At 31.7% G+C, this 15,243-nt stretch overlaps 2 protein-coding genes across 9 annotated transcripts in view; one reads left to right on the forward strand and one right to left on the reverse strand.

The window, feature by feature from the left end:
• Positions 1–1,603: 1,603 nt before the first annotated feature.
• Positions 1,604–9,665, reverse strand: LOC126736921 (DCN1-like protein 5). Of its 7 annotated transcripts, none has more exons than XM_050441553.1 (5): positions 9,510–9,665; positions 4,339–4,461; positions 3,009–3,360; positions 1,877–2,087; positions 1,604–1,823 (listed from the first exon to the last, which is right to left on the reverse strand). In XM_050441553.1, exons 2-5 carry the CDS (start codon positions 4,422–4,424, stop codon positions 1,756–1,758), a joined length of 717 nt encoding a protein of 238 aa, XP_050297510.1. In that variant the 5' UTR covers positions 4,425–4,461; positions 9,510–9,665; the 3' UTR covers positions 1,604–1,755. The 7 variants fall into 7 exon arrangements, with proteins under 7 accessions (XP_050297510.1, XP_050297508.1, XP_050297513.1 ...); XM_050441551.1 differs by lacking the exon at positions 9,510–9,665 and adding an exon at positions 9,167–9,308 and having other exon boundaries at positions 4,339–4,465; XM_050441556.1 differs by lacking the exon at positions 9,510–9,665 and adding an exon at positions 9,142–9,302 and having other exon boundaries at positions 1,877–2,084; positions 4,339–4,465.
• A 4,203-nt stretch (positions 9,666–13,868) lies between these two features.
• The window catches only part of LOC126735902 (NEDD4-binding protein 2), a 29,823-nt gene continuing 28,448 nt past the window's right edge, over positions 13,869–15,243 (forward strand). The window contains exon 1 of one of the 2 annotated variants that reach the window (XR_007660539.1): positions 13,869–14,109. Coding sequence is in view for 1 of the 2 variants with exons in the window: in XM_050440011.1 (XP_050295968.1) it covers positions 13,977–14,109 (133 nt within the window). In the remaining variant the exon portion in view is untranslated. The remainder of the gene's footprint in view (positions 14,110–15,243) is intronic. The other variant, XM_050440011.1, reaches the window with a different exon arrangement.

Raw genomic sequence — 15,243 nt, forward strand, 5'->3', positions numbered from 1 at the left:
CCACAAAATACAGTTTGTGTAATATTTCGGAATTTGCTAATCATAGGCACATATCGATTGCACTGCTAAGTCTCTTCACATTAAAATACATTAGAGACTATGCATGGACATAAATGAAATGGTTACTAATAAGTAAAATTTAGTTAGAAAAAAGCAGTTCTATAAACCCGTGAATACACCTAGTATCAAAATTTAAAGAGGGTGTTGTATGATAATAATCTATGAGAAAAATACAAAGCATCTTTTTTTTATGTTAAATTCTAAGGCGAAAATTTTCATAAATCTTCAAATAAATTTATTTTTTTTTAATTTTAATAATGAAAATAATGGACAGCTGTGAAGCTTTCGCTATAGATTTACTTACAAGACTTACATGACTCCCGCAAGATTTGTTTCTTTTAAATTGACAAAGATATTCAAGTAAATCAGATGATTTAACAGGTATTCTAAATATTTAAATAATTGAGGGTTTTTTTTTTTTAAGAAAGAGAAAAGTATAAATTGAGTGAAAATTTTATTTATTTTTGGTGCAATTACGACTTAGCAAACCAGTGTTTTCTTATTACAATAATGCAAATATTTTAAAACCGCTTAATCTAAACCAAACTTTCACTTTTTAAATTTAATTAAACTGGATGCTACATATGGAGAATAAAGTTTGAAGCATTTATTACCTTTTCGGAAAACTTTTTTTTTTATTTTAACACCCTTTAGATCGAAACTAAAGAAGTTTAGGTTATCAAATATTTGAACTTTTCTTCTTCAAATCACCTAAGGATTTAACCTCCTAAGTTCTATCATCTTATTCTGTAACACCCTGTATGGTTCCTTTTTATGATGTGGAGTGAATGTAATAAGAATAATTAGTGACTTCATCATGTACAGTGGATCTTTACTTTTTGATTCTGAAATATTTCACTTTTTAATATGAAACTAGATTTACATTTTATTAATTTGAGATACTTGAATGATCACGATATTGAACAAAAATTGCAAGCAAAAGAAAGCATACATTTAAAACGGTATATTTGAGGAGCAATTTATCCGTTATTGTGTCACTAAAGGATTAAACTTGCAATAACCAGAAAAAAACTTTGTTTTAGAAACGGGTTCACAAATTTTAAATACTTTTAGGATAGTCACATACCCCATTTAGTAGACATATTTTAAATAAATATGAAAATAGATAAACTAATCTAATAACTTGCTGCTCGAATTAAGGCGTTTCACACAAGTTGTTTCTTCATGATGATATTTTATCATTTGATCGGATTTGTGCCTATATGAACTTATTACTTACTACTTTTGCTGATTTTATTGTTCTCCTATGAACAAACAAATTTAATAGTTTTTAAAATAAACTTTAATCCGCTCTCAAAATACGAGTAAACGAAAATTTTGCAAAACTTAAAATTTGAAAGGCAATAAAGCACCTTAATATTAATTATCTATAAACTACTTATCCCCAAAAAACATAAACGAATTGGTAAAAAAATGACCCATTAAAAAATATTATGGTTTAAAAAGTTCCCTGTCCGTTTATCTATCATCACCAGAACGGTGCTGAGGATTTGTGTAACAGCTTACTATAATTAGGCAACGCTTTAAATTAAAAAAAGATATAATAATAGTCACAGCAATCAACACAAAAAAAATCATTCGCTTGCTAAAATTATAGTAAGTTCGTTATAACACATGTTATTATCAAATGTAAAATGTTGCAAGGAATTTATGAGATTAGATTTTGGGCAAACCTCAGCTCCCGTCGTTCTTGGATCTTTCTAATTTTAACCATTCTACAAATTCATCAAGCATTACTGGCCCTAAAAGAAATAATCATAAAGTTAACCATTAAACTAAAAAACATAGAACTTACAAGCTCCATCCACATCATAGTTTGATAAATCATTATAAATGGTTCTGGAAAATTCCAATATGTTACACCACTGGTCCTTGTTGATCACTTTGTACTTGGACTGATCCAGAAACTGACCAAACTGTGAATATAATGGCCAGTGTTTACCTAGTAGAAGCTGGAGCATTGCCTTTGCGGTTTCCATGTCCATACTTCGTTGATCTTTGTCCTGCTTTTAAAGCAAATTCAAGGTTATGTTGTTGTTACAAGTCTTATTCTCAATATTCACATGTTTTTATACAATTTTCTAATTATAATTGTTTTTTTGAAAGCAATAATTACAACAAAATATTTGGTTCTTAAATCAAAATTTTTTTAACTGGTAATATGGCAACCACAGCTATAAAAAATAGATATATTTCAAATTAGGAAGTTAAAAAGAAACAGTTTAAAAATGAACAATAAAAGTCTGATAATAAATAATTTATTTCTCTAATTATGAAAAGGAATTCGCGATATCTTTCCAGTGTCTTATGCAGATGCCACTAATCTACTCCTGGTCAACACAATGAGTCCATTAGTCCAGGCATAATGCCGATTTTTTTTCTACTAGGTAAGGAGCAGCAGAGCCATCTCACTTAATATCTGAAGAGATGGTGTCAGAAGCAGAATCAACAAAGATCTTTTTGGGAATTATTTGCCTCAAATTGTAATTGAAGTAAATATGGGCTGTGAAAATTGCCTTAAAATTATGTCGCATAAGTTATGCTTTAAAATTTCTTTCTGATTTCTAATTTTTTTCTTCAGAAGCAATATTATAGAAAGATGTTTTTTCAATATATGACTGTTATTTTCATATTTGTAACGTTTTCTGAATTATCTTGTATTTACATTATTTTCCTAGTTTATATTTTAAATTGCGAAAAAAATCTATTTTGATTTGAATCAAAGATTTTAAGAGATAGAAAACTTGAATGCATAATACTGGAAATTATTTTCTGAACAAGAAAGCTCGAAAGAGAACAAAACCATGGAAATAATACTTGGTTCTAGTAAACCAGCTTAATTAATTATCACTCAAGCTATTTTAACCCTTATCTTATTAGATGATAGAAACAAATAAATATAATTGCATATTAGTTTAAATACTTACTCTCGCAAAATCATAAGCATATCGATAAATAGCCTTGAACACATTTTGATCATTTAGAAGGCATCGGAGATGATCCAATCTGCCCTGCACCTTCTGGATAGAATCACATTGCAACTCGCTTAACCCTTTCAGCCATTCCTCTCTAGTGAAGAAACCCATCTGACGGGCTTGCATTTTATATGCTAAAACTAACATCACCACGTTCTCAGGCTCGACACCAATATCTTCGCAAAATTTTTCCATGCCCTCGGGTCCCAGAGTATGGGGCTCATCGGGCGTCGTATACTCTTTAAACCACGTAAGACATCGTTTTTGATTGAAAGAGTTTTCCTCGGCCCTTGCATTTCTACGGCTACCGAAAAATATTTGAAATACTAGAAATCATTGCTTAAACTGCCTATATTAACTAAATAATTACCATGAGGTGTTTGGAATTTGTTACTATTTAGCTGTAAGCACGATTTTATTCATGTTAGACCTGCGAAGTTGATATAATGTGATCTCTAATAAGGTTAAGGATAACTTCATCATACATTTTTAGAAAGAAATATTTGCTCAAAACAATTATTAGTTCTCCAAGAGCTGCTTTAAAATATTTACCTTACTGGTTATCATCATACACTTAAATTTAAAAAAGTTATATATCACATTTTCCTAACACCTCAGAAAAAATAACAAGTTTGTCCTGAATAACCTACTCCTCTTCATCCATAAAAAATGCACTGATTATTTACACCTTTCAGATTTTCAAATATCTGTCTGACAAACTAATAGAAAAACAAATTTTGGCAAACCTTTTTTATATTCTATTTTTAAATTAGCAGCTGTGAACATGAAACGAGGTCAATTAGGCAACAGATAATAAAATTTTCGTAAAATTAAGATGTAGAGGCTTTAATTAGAATATTTGGTTTTGTTATGAGATTTCATTCATCATTTGTAGAAACTGAATTTAAATGTGGTGCAGTTCTTAGTTATCATAATATAGTTTGATGATTTGTAAGGATCTATTAAGATAAATAGATCATATTCATTTAGATTTGGAAATATTGTAATCAATGCAGCGATTCTTATAGCTATATGTAGGATATTATTGAATGTTAATTGGAAAGGTCTGCTGCATTAATTTTTGATTCTGTAATGAAATTAAGAGTTTTAGTTAACAAAATAATAAAAGCCTTTACTATATTCTTATGTGCATTGTTTTCAACTCTCGGGTTGATTCTTGGTAATTTAAATAGACCAATTAAAAGCATAATTTATTAAACCTTTTCAAAAGTTCTTGATTATTTGGTAATAAAATGCAATAATCTTATACTTTTATACCTACCTAGAATGGCGAATTCTTTTTGAAGAATATCTATCATCATCAGTAGAACTCATATCTGTAGTTGCCCTGCGTTTACTGCGAGGCATTTCAATTATACTATTTGATGGGATTCAATGTTGTTGCCTACCTGATAAAATAATTGTTAATTATACAAGGTTCATTAAAAAAACTGTAAATGCTAATATATTATCTTCTTAGTAAGTAATTTTATTAAATATGTCAGTATTTAACCACATTAAATACAGAATTTATATTTGGGTCAGTAATTACATATTTTCTACAAATTATCATTCTGGGGTTAGAAAATTGTGCTCTTTTTTTGTGAAGGGAAGAATGACACACATATACCACATTTACGGACAAAGTTAATAGGCATTAGGGAAATGTGAATGAAGGCATAAATGCAAGAGTTTTAGCTAGAGTTCTGAATTTCACATTATTTTAAAATCCTTTAAATATGTGGATGGTATCCCTGTAATATGCATAAGTTCTGTGTATACAGGAGAAGATACAAATTAGAATAAGTTTTCAGTGCTGCCAACTAACAAAAATTTGAAAGCCAAGACATGGTGAAAAAATCTTCACTCTGATTTTGTTGTGGTGTGTGTTATCGTGTTTTCAAAAAATTTGAAGAATTATATTCTTTTATTAGATATATTTGTAATCAATTTCCTCAACCTAAGTAATTTGTCAATAAATTAATTAGGCTGGCAATAAAATACAGCTGGTTAATGTCAATGTTAAAATCTAAGTATTAGTTGCTAAGTCACATTACTACTTTTACTTGAGTTTACATTTTACTTGATTCATGTGATTTTCCTGATATTGTATTACTAACTGAGCACTGGTTAAAGCCTAACGAATGTTTCTTAATATCTGATTATATTCCTATATCAATTTTTTTGTCGGGAACACTCCATACATGGAGGAACAGCTATTTTAGTTAAACAAACAATTGAAGCTTTTTTCTGTAAAATTAATAAGTATGATAGCTTTCTGTTGGAGAAGGTTTTTGAATTCTCCCTCTGTTTTTGTAAGCAATTTAATTTATATGTTCTTTGTGTTTATAGACCACCCACAGGAGATATTGGTATGTTCCTGGACAAACTTGATTCTCTATTATCCCAATTGTCTCTACACTCCATAGTTATATTGGCTGGTGACTTTAATATTAACTTCACTAAGCTTGCCATCATATCATACATCCCTTTTAAGTATATTGGAATCTTATGACTTGAAGATGCATGTTCTTTCACCCACATGTATAACATCCTCATCTGCAACTACTATTGATTATTTGTGTACAAATTTAAATGATGTGTCATGTAGAGTACTCTCATCTGGTATTTCTGACCATGAAGCCATTCTCGCTAGGATTCCATGCAACACTGTATTTCCTTCATCTCATTATATAGGAAGAATTTTCAGCAGAGCAAATTTTAATGCTTTTTCTTCTACTACAGCTTTGGTTAATTGGAATGCAGTTGAAATGGCTCCTGACCCGTTTACTTTGTTATTTCATGTGCTATGTGACAAGATCAATCAGTGTTTTCCTAAAAAGGGGCTTAAAATGAAAAATAGAAAACCATGGGTCACAGCAGGCCTCAGAACTTCAGCTAAAAACCTCCGTTTTTTGGCTAAGCTGTGCAAGTTTACAACTAATGCAAACATTATTCTTTATCATCAGAAATATTGTAGTCTATATAGAAAGACGATAAAAGCAGCTAAGGTTAAATATTATAGTGACCTCTTGAATATGCCCTCAAATAGGCAGAGAGAATATTGGTCAATTATAAATGACTTCAGGCATTCTCACAAGAAAGTTTCAGAACCAGAAGTAAGACCAAATAGTTTAAATGATTATTACTGTAATATTCCTCATTTATTGCTCAAGGATGTGAATACTAATATTGATCCTTTGCATTATATTCAACAAGTGTCAGTTCAAAATTCTTTTTTCTTCTATCCTGTTAGCCTTACTGATGTTAGAGATGCAATTAAAAGCTTAAAAAACCATAAATGAGCTGGAGCTGATGGAATATCATCAAAATTACTACTCCTTTTGCCTGACTCAGCATTGAATGCCTTAGCTTCTGCCATAAACAATTCCTTTCATAATGGCATCTTTCCGGCATGTTTGAAGGAGGCAGTGGTTATCCCTCTTTATAAGGGTGGAGATGTGAGTGAGCCTTGTAATTTCCGTCCAATTTCTATATTATCTACCCTCTCCAAGATAGTTGAAAAACTTGCAAAAATCAGAACTTTATCTTTTTTGCAACATAATTGCATTTTATCTGCAAATCAGTTTGGATTTCAAACGGGAAAAGGGACTCATGACGCTGTTTTCGGCTTTTTGGAGAGTGTCTATGTGTCCTTGAATTCTGGAGAGTCCGCGGCGGCAGTGTTTTGCGATTTATCCAAGGCATTTGATTCTGTAGATCATGGAATACTGCTGTCTAAGCTCAATAATTATGGCTTTAGAGGTGTGGCATTCCAATGGCTGGAATCCTATCTGTCTAATCGTACCCAAAGAGTTACTGGATGTTTATCCGATTCCAGATCCCTTAAAAGTGGAGTTCAGTGTTAGGACCACTATTATTTTTGCTCTATGTAAATGATTTGGGTTCATTAAAACTGCAGGGCAAAGTGGTTCAGTTTGCTGGTGATACCACTATTTTATGGAATCATAGAGATTCTGATAATGTTACAGCCCAAGTTTTTAAGGATCTTAAGATTTTATCGGAGTGGTGTGCTGCAAACAGGCTTGTATTTAATGTGGGCAAAACCTTTATTATGGGATTTAAGTGTGTCGTTCAGGGCCTTATGTTTAGTGAAAACTCCCCCTTGCAAAACAAAGAAAGCTGTAAGTTCCTTGGTATTACCATTGATGGTCGCCTTCGCTTCGAAGATCATATCCTAAATCTTGCATCAAAATTATCCTCTGGATGCTTTGCAGTAAGAATGGCGGGGCATGAGCTGGGAGGGGTAGTTGCACGTTCAGTGTACTTTTCTCTTATTGAGTCCCACCTTCGTTATGGCTTGCCTTTTTGGGGTTTAAGCAACAAGGGATTATTAAACATAATTTTTGTGATTCAAAAAAATGCAGTTAGATACCTATGTTCCGCTGGCTTAAGAGATTCTTGTAAACCTCTCTTTATATCTCAAAAACTCTTTTTTCTCTTTTTATCTTAGAAACAGCTACTCTTATTCATAAATGTCCTAAACCTCCCTCTAACACTGGTCATATGACTCGCCAGGTTAACGATTTTCCCTTACCAATCCCTACATCCTTCCTCACCAAGAACTCACTTATATACCTTAGCAAAAAAATTTACAACCATGTTCCTCTATGTATCAGACAAATTTTAGAAGTTAAGAGATTCAAAAAGGAATTAAAATCACTTTTATTATCCGGGGCATATTATAGCCTTGACAATTTTTTTAATGATACCTTTTAACCTGTGCTCTGACATCATTTTAGTGTTTTAGTTTTGTTTCCTGTTAAATAATTTAATTTACTTCTTCTAAATTCTGTTTTATTGACAGCTTTACTTATTTTTTATTGAAATTTATTAAAAAGATGCTTTTTTTTTCTCAATCTGTTTTGTTATGATTAGTTTTGGTAATGTGTGTGAATTTTATGGTAAAGTGTTTTAGATGTTATGTTTGTTTGAAATTTGAAATTTAAAGTGAATTTGGAATTTTTTAGTTTTTAGGATGCTTGTACACAAGATTTTGTTGTCTTACGTAATATAGCACATTTTCTTTCTTTCTTTCTTTCTTTCTTACTTAATACTTAATTTTGCCTAAAATAATGGTGAAACTATTTTTTATAAGTGAGATTATGTACCTGCAGGATCAAATTAAATTTATACAAATTTAAGATTCTAGTCTGGTTCTGGTCCCCAATGTAAAAGTAAATAACAGATAATTTCTGTAACAAGAAAATTAATTTTGGTTTATTTTATTTAAATAGTAAGATACTACCAAACAGGAGGAAACTAAATATAAAATGTTTGCTTTATTGTTTTTACTAGATGCTCTTTTTTGATTATTAAGAATCTTAGTAAAAATGATTCATTCAATATTTCCAAGGAATATATGAATTAAAACCAAGATAAAATTAGATTAATAAAAACCTATGATTATATTATCCAGGTAAAAACTCAACTATTACGTAAACTTAAATTAAACTATTACATTATACTCTTTATTTACCAATATTCTTAGGTAAGCATAAATATATAAACAATAACTTAAAATTATGGGCAAGAATTTATTTGCTACTATTAATTTAAAGCAAATATAAAAAAAAACAAAAATCTCTTTCAGCAATTCTATGTATAATATGGCTTATTCATAACTCTAGTAAGTAAAAAAAGTTTGGCAAAACAATTGTATATTTTATAGCGAGGGGGTATCACATAAGTGCATAACCTATCAAAATAAAGAATCACTTTGTGTTGCTATTCTAGCCTATTGTAATTTAAAGGAAATTTTTTCAATATTCAAAAAGTGTCAATATAATTTAAATTAAGTAAATACTTAAAACTACAAGCACTTATATACATATGTATACATATATACAAAAAAACCTCAAAATTATGCCTATATTTCACATATATCAAGCTAACAAAAGAGCTCTAAAATAATAGCTGCAATAACACACTATAATGACCTTTTTATATAGGCCTAAACGCTTGGAAAACTATAATTCCTTTGCCAGAAACTCCTGGCTCTGTTTTTTTTTATTCACTTTTCACCCTTGCATATTTACTATGCAACCCTACCCCAGCCACTTACCGAGTTTTATAAATAAACTTCTTACCATCTAATTACGATTCTGGCCACTCTATTAAATAATATTATCACCAATTTGTTCAATATTTTTTTCTAAAATTGAATTACAGCCTAAAAACATCAGTATTCCGATGCACTTTGCATTTCTAACCTAGTTTTTAACCTTGAAATGGTGACAGTTTGAGTGTTTGGTTGTCAACATTGACATTTATGAGTAGTGACAGATAAAGGTTATTTTATGCCGCAGTCTTTTAAATCCGCAGCAGAATAAACTTTAACAAGGTGCAGCTGTCAAATGACTACTTAACCTAATCTCATAAAGTAAGAAAAATAAGGTTTTATTCATAGAAAACGTATTTAAAACGAAATACCTACCTATAAGTTTAACGAGTGATATGTATTTGTGTATAAGTATATATTTCGTACTGGATGCCTATTGCAAATGATAAAGACCGCAGAACTCCTTGTTGTGGTTATTACTGGTTATGATTGACAGTTATTTTACCCTTGACAAATAGAACTGGTAGATGCGCTTGATATGTACAAAGGTGACCAATGAACCTTATAAAGATCTACGTCTAATAGGAGAACCTCCAAAAACAAGTACACACTTAAAACGTGAACGTGAACTCGAAAAACCAAAACAAATCTCTACAATATTAAACAAAAAGACACTTTAATTAACGAATCAATCTTTATTCAATTGAAATCTAAAAATCTTTATGTTAATACACATTCAAGTAGGAGACGCGGTAGATGGACTATGATATCCAGTTAAACGGCCCACCAAGTAAAGTAAAAATAAGATGAATAAATGAAGGAAAGGTATAATATTTGTTTTTGGCGCCTAAGTTTAATATTCTTTTTAAGAACAGGATTCTGGTTTCCCTGTCCTGAAGAAGCCAAAAAGCAGGTAAACACGTGTCGGCAGGTACCACCTTTACTTCTTCTACTACCCATGTCTCGGAATATCCCGACAAATCTATCCTTTTACCATTTAACTCTCCATCCTAGCGTAAAGGTTGCTTCAAGTTGCACAGGTAGGGTATATTTCCTTAGAGTAGATGTTGTATTTCTCCTCCAAAACCGAATATACTAGTTGAATTCATAAATTGGTTGTTTGCTTCCGTAATCTCTTATGTTTTTTCTTTTCTCTTTTCTATGGTTTTCTGGTTGAAAAAGCCAAAAAGCAGAAACGCGTGTCGGCAGGTACTATCTTTACTTCTTCGGCTATACGTCTTACGAAGTATCCCTATAAATCTCTTCTCTTATCAGAGTTACCATATTTTCATGATTCATCTACATGTAATGTAGATTTAATACAAAGTACAGACTTCATTGCGGATATACATTTAAATTCTATAGTGGTAATATTTTGACAAACGTAAGCTAACAGCGAGATAGATAGAAATATTAAAGCATAAACTAATATTCCTGATAACTGATAGTAAAGGATATATTATAACGCATACGGCATAGGTCTCTAGAGCACAGTGGAATTGGGCAATCTCGCATACTTAAAAAGTTCGTATCGTCGGCCAAAGCTTGAAAAGTTATCCTTGATTTGAAATGATGGAGGTTGAGTATGACCAGCCAGACCAGCCGATAGGATATCACCCAGGCCTATTTGCGAGTTTTCCAATGTAAGATAGACTTATTTACCAAATTTACATTACGTTTGATATTGTTTTTTCTCTTTCTTGGCTTCGACATTTGTTGTCGTATGTTTTCAGCTAATAATATTAGCTGAAAACATATAATATTAGCATATGACAAAGAAGTAAAAGGTAAGAAGTACCATATTAATTATAATTATTACGGTATTTCTTACTATGAATAGAAGAATTTTCATCATTGACATCCAAGTAAGAAGTTAATTTTTGTTGCTGGGCATTCGTAGCCTCGCCCGGCCTATATTATATGTTCATAAACCACTAAATTTTTTTAGTTTTGCAGATCCTCTCTAGATTCCTTCCTGAGATCAAACATTTTTTTTTTGGAAAAGGTAAAGGATTGGATTTTGACTGTCAGATGATCCAGCAACCAGTGTGACCCCATACTTTTTGGGTAAATTAATAAGTTTCAGTTAAAACGTGAGACAATAGAGTGTATAAAATATTATTTAACATAATTTTAAAAACTATTTAATTAGTTTTCAAATATTTTGGGTAAAAAATAGTTTTTAAGGTTTTAAGTGAAATTAAGTTTTGTGATGTGGACAGACTTTACTATTGAGCCTAGTCCTGCTGACTCATACAGTCAGTGTGCAGTACAAAATTATTACTTCAAGAGGACTAATTGCGTTTGTAAAAAGACATTTGTGGTTATACTGGGTGTTGGAAAAAAACAGGATTGAAAGAGTACTGAAACAGTATGAAGAGACAGGAATTTTGTCTGTTGAAAGAAGGAGAGGTAACCATGTTTCAAAAAAAAATAGGCCATACAAAATTTTGTTGATTCCATTATTTGTTGTGAGAATCATTACGCCAGGAATTAGACAGTTATTAGAAGATCCTTGTGAACTGAAAATAGTAAAATTGTGGATGATTTTTAATTTAAAAGTAAACGAACACTTAAAAGAGTGTTTTTTCAGACAAATTTGTGTATGAAAGTACAACATTGGCTTTGGATCACCAAAAGTTGATGTTTGTTCCAAATATCTAAAAAAATCACTGATCAATAAGAAAAGGATAAAGGCAATTACAGAAGAGCGCATGCACAAACTACGTAGCAAGGTTTTTTATGACTTACTGAGAGATACAAATACCAGAATTGCAATATTTTCCTTTTACCAAAAAAATATTATTCTAACCAGCTGTTGGAAGTTCAGTACTAATCCTAAAATAGTAAAATCATTTATATCAACAGGAAGTGATCGTCAAAGGAGTTTAGGTCATCCTGACGACCCAGACAAGGAGATTATCTCTGATAATGAAGATGATTTAAGAATTTAACTTTGGTTACTGGTTTAATAAAAGCCCTTTACCTTTAGAATTATTTCTTGTTTTATTGCGAAGCTTTATTGTTGCCAACATAGAATTTTTTTAAATATGGTGGTGGATTTACTATAAAGGCAACAAAGGCATTGACCTGAGACCGCAAAATTCAGGACAATTTGAATATGAAAAAAGTATATATATTTTAAAAAAAACAACATCGCGTTTTTTGTCAAAATAAGGGCGGGGAGTTCCCAATTGCCAAGGGGTAGCTAAAGTTCAAATCCGCCACTATTATAGGCTTTTCCTGGTTATACTAAAAAATTTTTTTCAAAACTTCATTGTGTAATTTGTGCATAATTGTTCAGAATTAGATACGAAAGCAGATATTTGTTAGTCTCAAGTGCAAAACCAGACATAATATCTATTTTTTAGCAAAATATGTTTTTACCAATAGGCTATATTTTTATAATTCACTGCCATCAAAATTTTGAATATCCTAGCTAGAATTTTGTAGTTTGGTCGTAACTCTGACAATTTAATGCGAAGTACACAGGCCCACGGTGGCTTAACGCTCACTCTCGGCAGATAGTACCGCCAGGGCAATCATATTGATTTATTCTCGGTGCAGGCAGATAGAAATACCACACATTAATTCTACTAACATTATCATTCCTGATATTTCTCTGGTCATTCTTTATCATAAACTTTTATTAATGAGTTCAATTTATGTAAAGGGTGTCCCATGTTGGGTACTTTTGCAGGATATCTCCGTTATTTTTAGAGATAGAGAGTTGCGGCACAGATGTAAATAGCTCCGTGCGGAGCTATTTACATCTTTTACCTCCTCAAGGAGGTAAAAGGTAAAATGGATTTTTTTGTATATGTGCTGATGCTGGTTTTGGTCTTGTGGACGCAGTAGGTTCTAGAGTTAGAGAACATGAGTGGGCTACAAGGTGTTTGTTTGTATTTGTAGACGTAAAAATCTGCGTAGTTATAGCGGCAAATTACAGGACTGTTTGTTTTTGTTTTTTTTTTAATCAGAGATTTGTCCATGTTGAAACGAAAACCTTAAATTGTATAAAAAAATGTAGTTAAAAAACTTTCATTAAGGTTAAAAACTAATAACGTTGTCAACCCATAAATAGAAAATTGAAAAGGTTGTGGACTGTATTAGAAAAATTGTAAGTAATTGCTGATGCAAGTAAGAAAATTGTAAAAAAATTAATGATCAGGTCACCACCATCACACAATTAATTAAATTGTTTGTAAAAATTTATTTAGTACCAACCACGTATTACTTTAACTTATAAATATATACTTATGGATATATTTCGTAAGTTCGTGGTCCCCGTGCTATCTGCCGTGATTCCCCGATGTTTAGTCGGAAAATCACCGGCACCTGCGGTGATTCCCCTATGCGATAAAAAATCACTAAAGGAGTTTTAACAAAATGGATAATCTGCTTACGTCTACTAAAACCATTATGCTTCCTATCTGATGTTTAATTTTTTTTGGTGTATTATGTATAAGATTATAGCATTTATCTCTAATATTTTTGTTGTGAATTATGGCCTAGTTGAAAAATCAATCGCCAGAAATGCAGTTTTTTGTAAAAGTTTTCCCCAGTCCCAAAAACGCATGAAAAATTCCCAGATCTGAGAAAAATTTCCCAGACCCGCCAGCACTGGTCAATCGCCATGTGCTGCGTTCTCGAAAACAGGCAACCAATCAGAAGGCAGCTTCAGTCATGCTATGCTTATGAAAGTTTATTGTTTAGGTTGATATATTTGTATAATATCCAAAGTAGGGATTTAGTTTTTGAAGTGCGTAGTTTGTATCGCAAATCTCAAGTTCAATTTATCTGTTATTTTGCAGTGGGTACGAATAGGGTGTGAAATCATGACCTCAAATATTTCTGTATGCAACCAAATAGGCAAAGACCGAGTTGTAGTGCAGCAGCTGAATGAGATGTTTGGTAATAAGCTAAATCTCAGTTTGATTGAGGAGGTTGCAAAGTCTTGTCAGTTTGATGGTAAGTAATCTTATGGTATGGAGCTACTAACTAGTTACCAGGAACCAAGTTGTTGTTCATTTAAGACAGACTTGCAAGTTAAGAAAATATAGGCTAATGTGTATCCACCATGTAGGACCTCTATAAACTTAACCTCCCATAGTGAAAACAAAACCTTTATATTATACACTACGGGACAAAAGTGGAGATACAAAGTGTCTTTTGTATTTATTTTTATATTAGTGTATTTGATCATTAATTTTTTATTTTTTTTAAATATAATTTTGTTTCTAGTCTTCAGTACTTCAATAAAAAATTAAAAAAAAAAACAAGTGACAACTAATATATTTTATTCTTGTTTTTACAGGGGACAAAAGTGGAGAAACACTATTTTTATTTATGTTTTATAGTTGTACATACAAAGACTAATAATGTGTAGCAAAACCCTTATTTTTTATAACCTCAGCACACCAACTTCGCATAGAGTTCTGTTGTCAATATAATCTGCTGAAATGGAATTCCACTCCTCTTGAAGAGCTGTGAACAAATCATCCTGGTTTCTAAATTTATCTTTATTTTTATGTCTGATGGTCCCATAGGTTTTCTATCATCTATCAGGTTTAGATCTGGACTTTGTGTGGGCACATTGTTGTCTTCAAACCATTTCTTTACTACTTTTGGGGTATGCTTCGGATCATTATCCTGCTGAAACGACCATCAAAGCGGCATATTTTCTTCTGCGTATGGAAGCATATGATCCTGAAGAATTTTTAAAAATTGAAATCTGTCCATTTTTCCTTCAACTTTTCTTAATGGTCCTACTCCTGATCCAGAAAAGCAACCCCAAACCATGATATTGCCTCCTCCATGTTTCACAGTTGCCCTGGTGTACTTTGGATTAAGTCTAGTATTGGCAGGACGACGAACCCATTTCATTCCATCAGATCCGAATAGGCAGAACTTACTTTCATCAGAAAATAGAACCGTTTTCCACTTTTGGGTTGTCCAATCAAGATGTTCCTGTGCAAATTGGAGTCTAGCCAATCTATTCTTTTTAGAAATGAATGGTTTTTTGGCTGGACGACGGCTATAAAGTTTAAATTCAGTCAAACGACGACGAATAGTACGCACATATACCGAAAACCCAGGTATTTC

Source organism: Anthonomus grandis, chromosome 5 (assembly GCF_022605725.1).
Source record: "Anthonomus grandis grandis chromosome 5, icAntGran1.3, whole genome shotgun sequence".
NCBI lineage: Eukaryota > Metazoa > Arthropoda > Insecta > Coleoptera > Curculionidae > Anthonomus > Anthonomus grandis.

Coding starts and splice junctions, on each gene's coding strand:
- LOC126736921 (XM_050441553.1), bottom strand. CDS start 4,424: ATGCCTCGCAGTAAACGCAGGGCAACTACAGATATGAGTTCTACTGAT. Junction 3,361..4,338: donor AAAAGAATTCGCCATTCTAG/GTAGGTATAAAA, acceptor ATTTTTCGGTAG/CCGTAGAAATGCAAGGGCCG. Junction 2,088..3,008: donor ATGCTTATGATTTTGCGAGA/GTAAGTATTTAA, acceptor TTGCTTTAAAAG/CAGGACAAAGATCAACGAAG.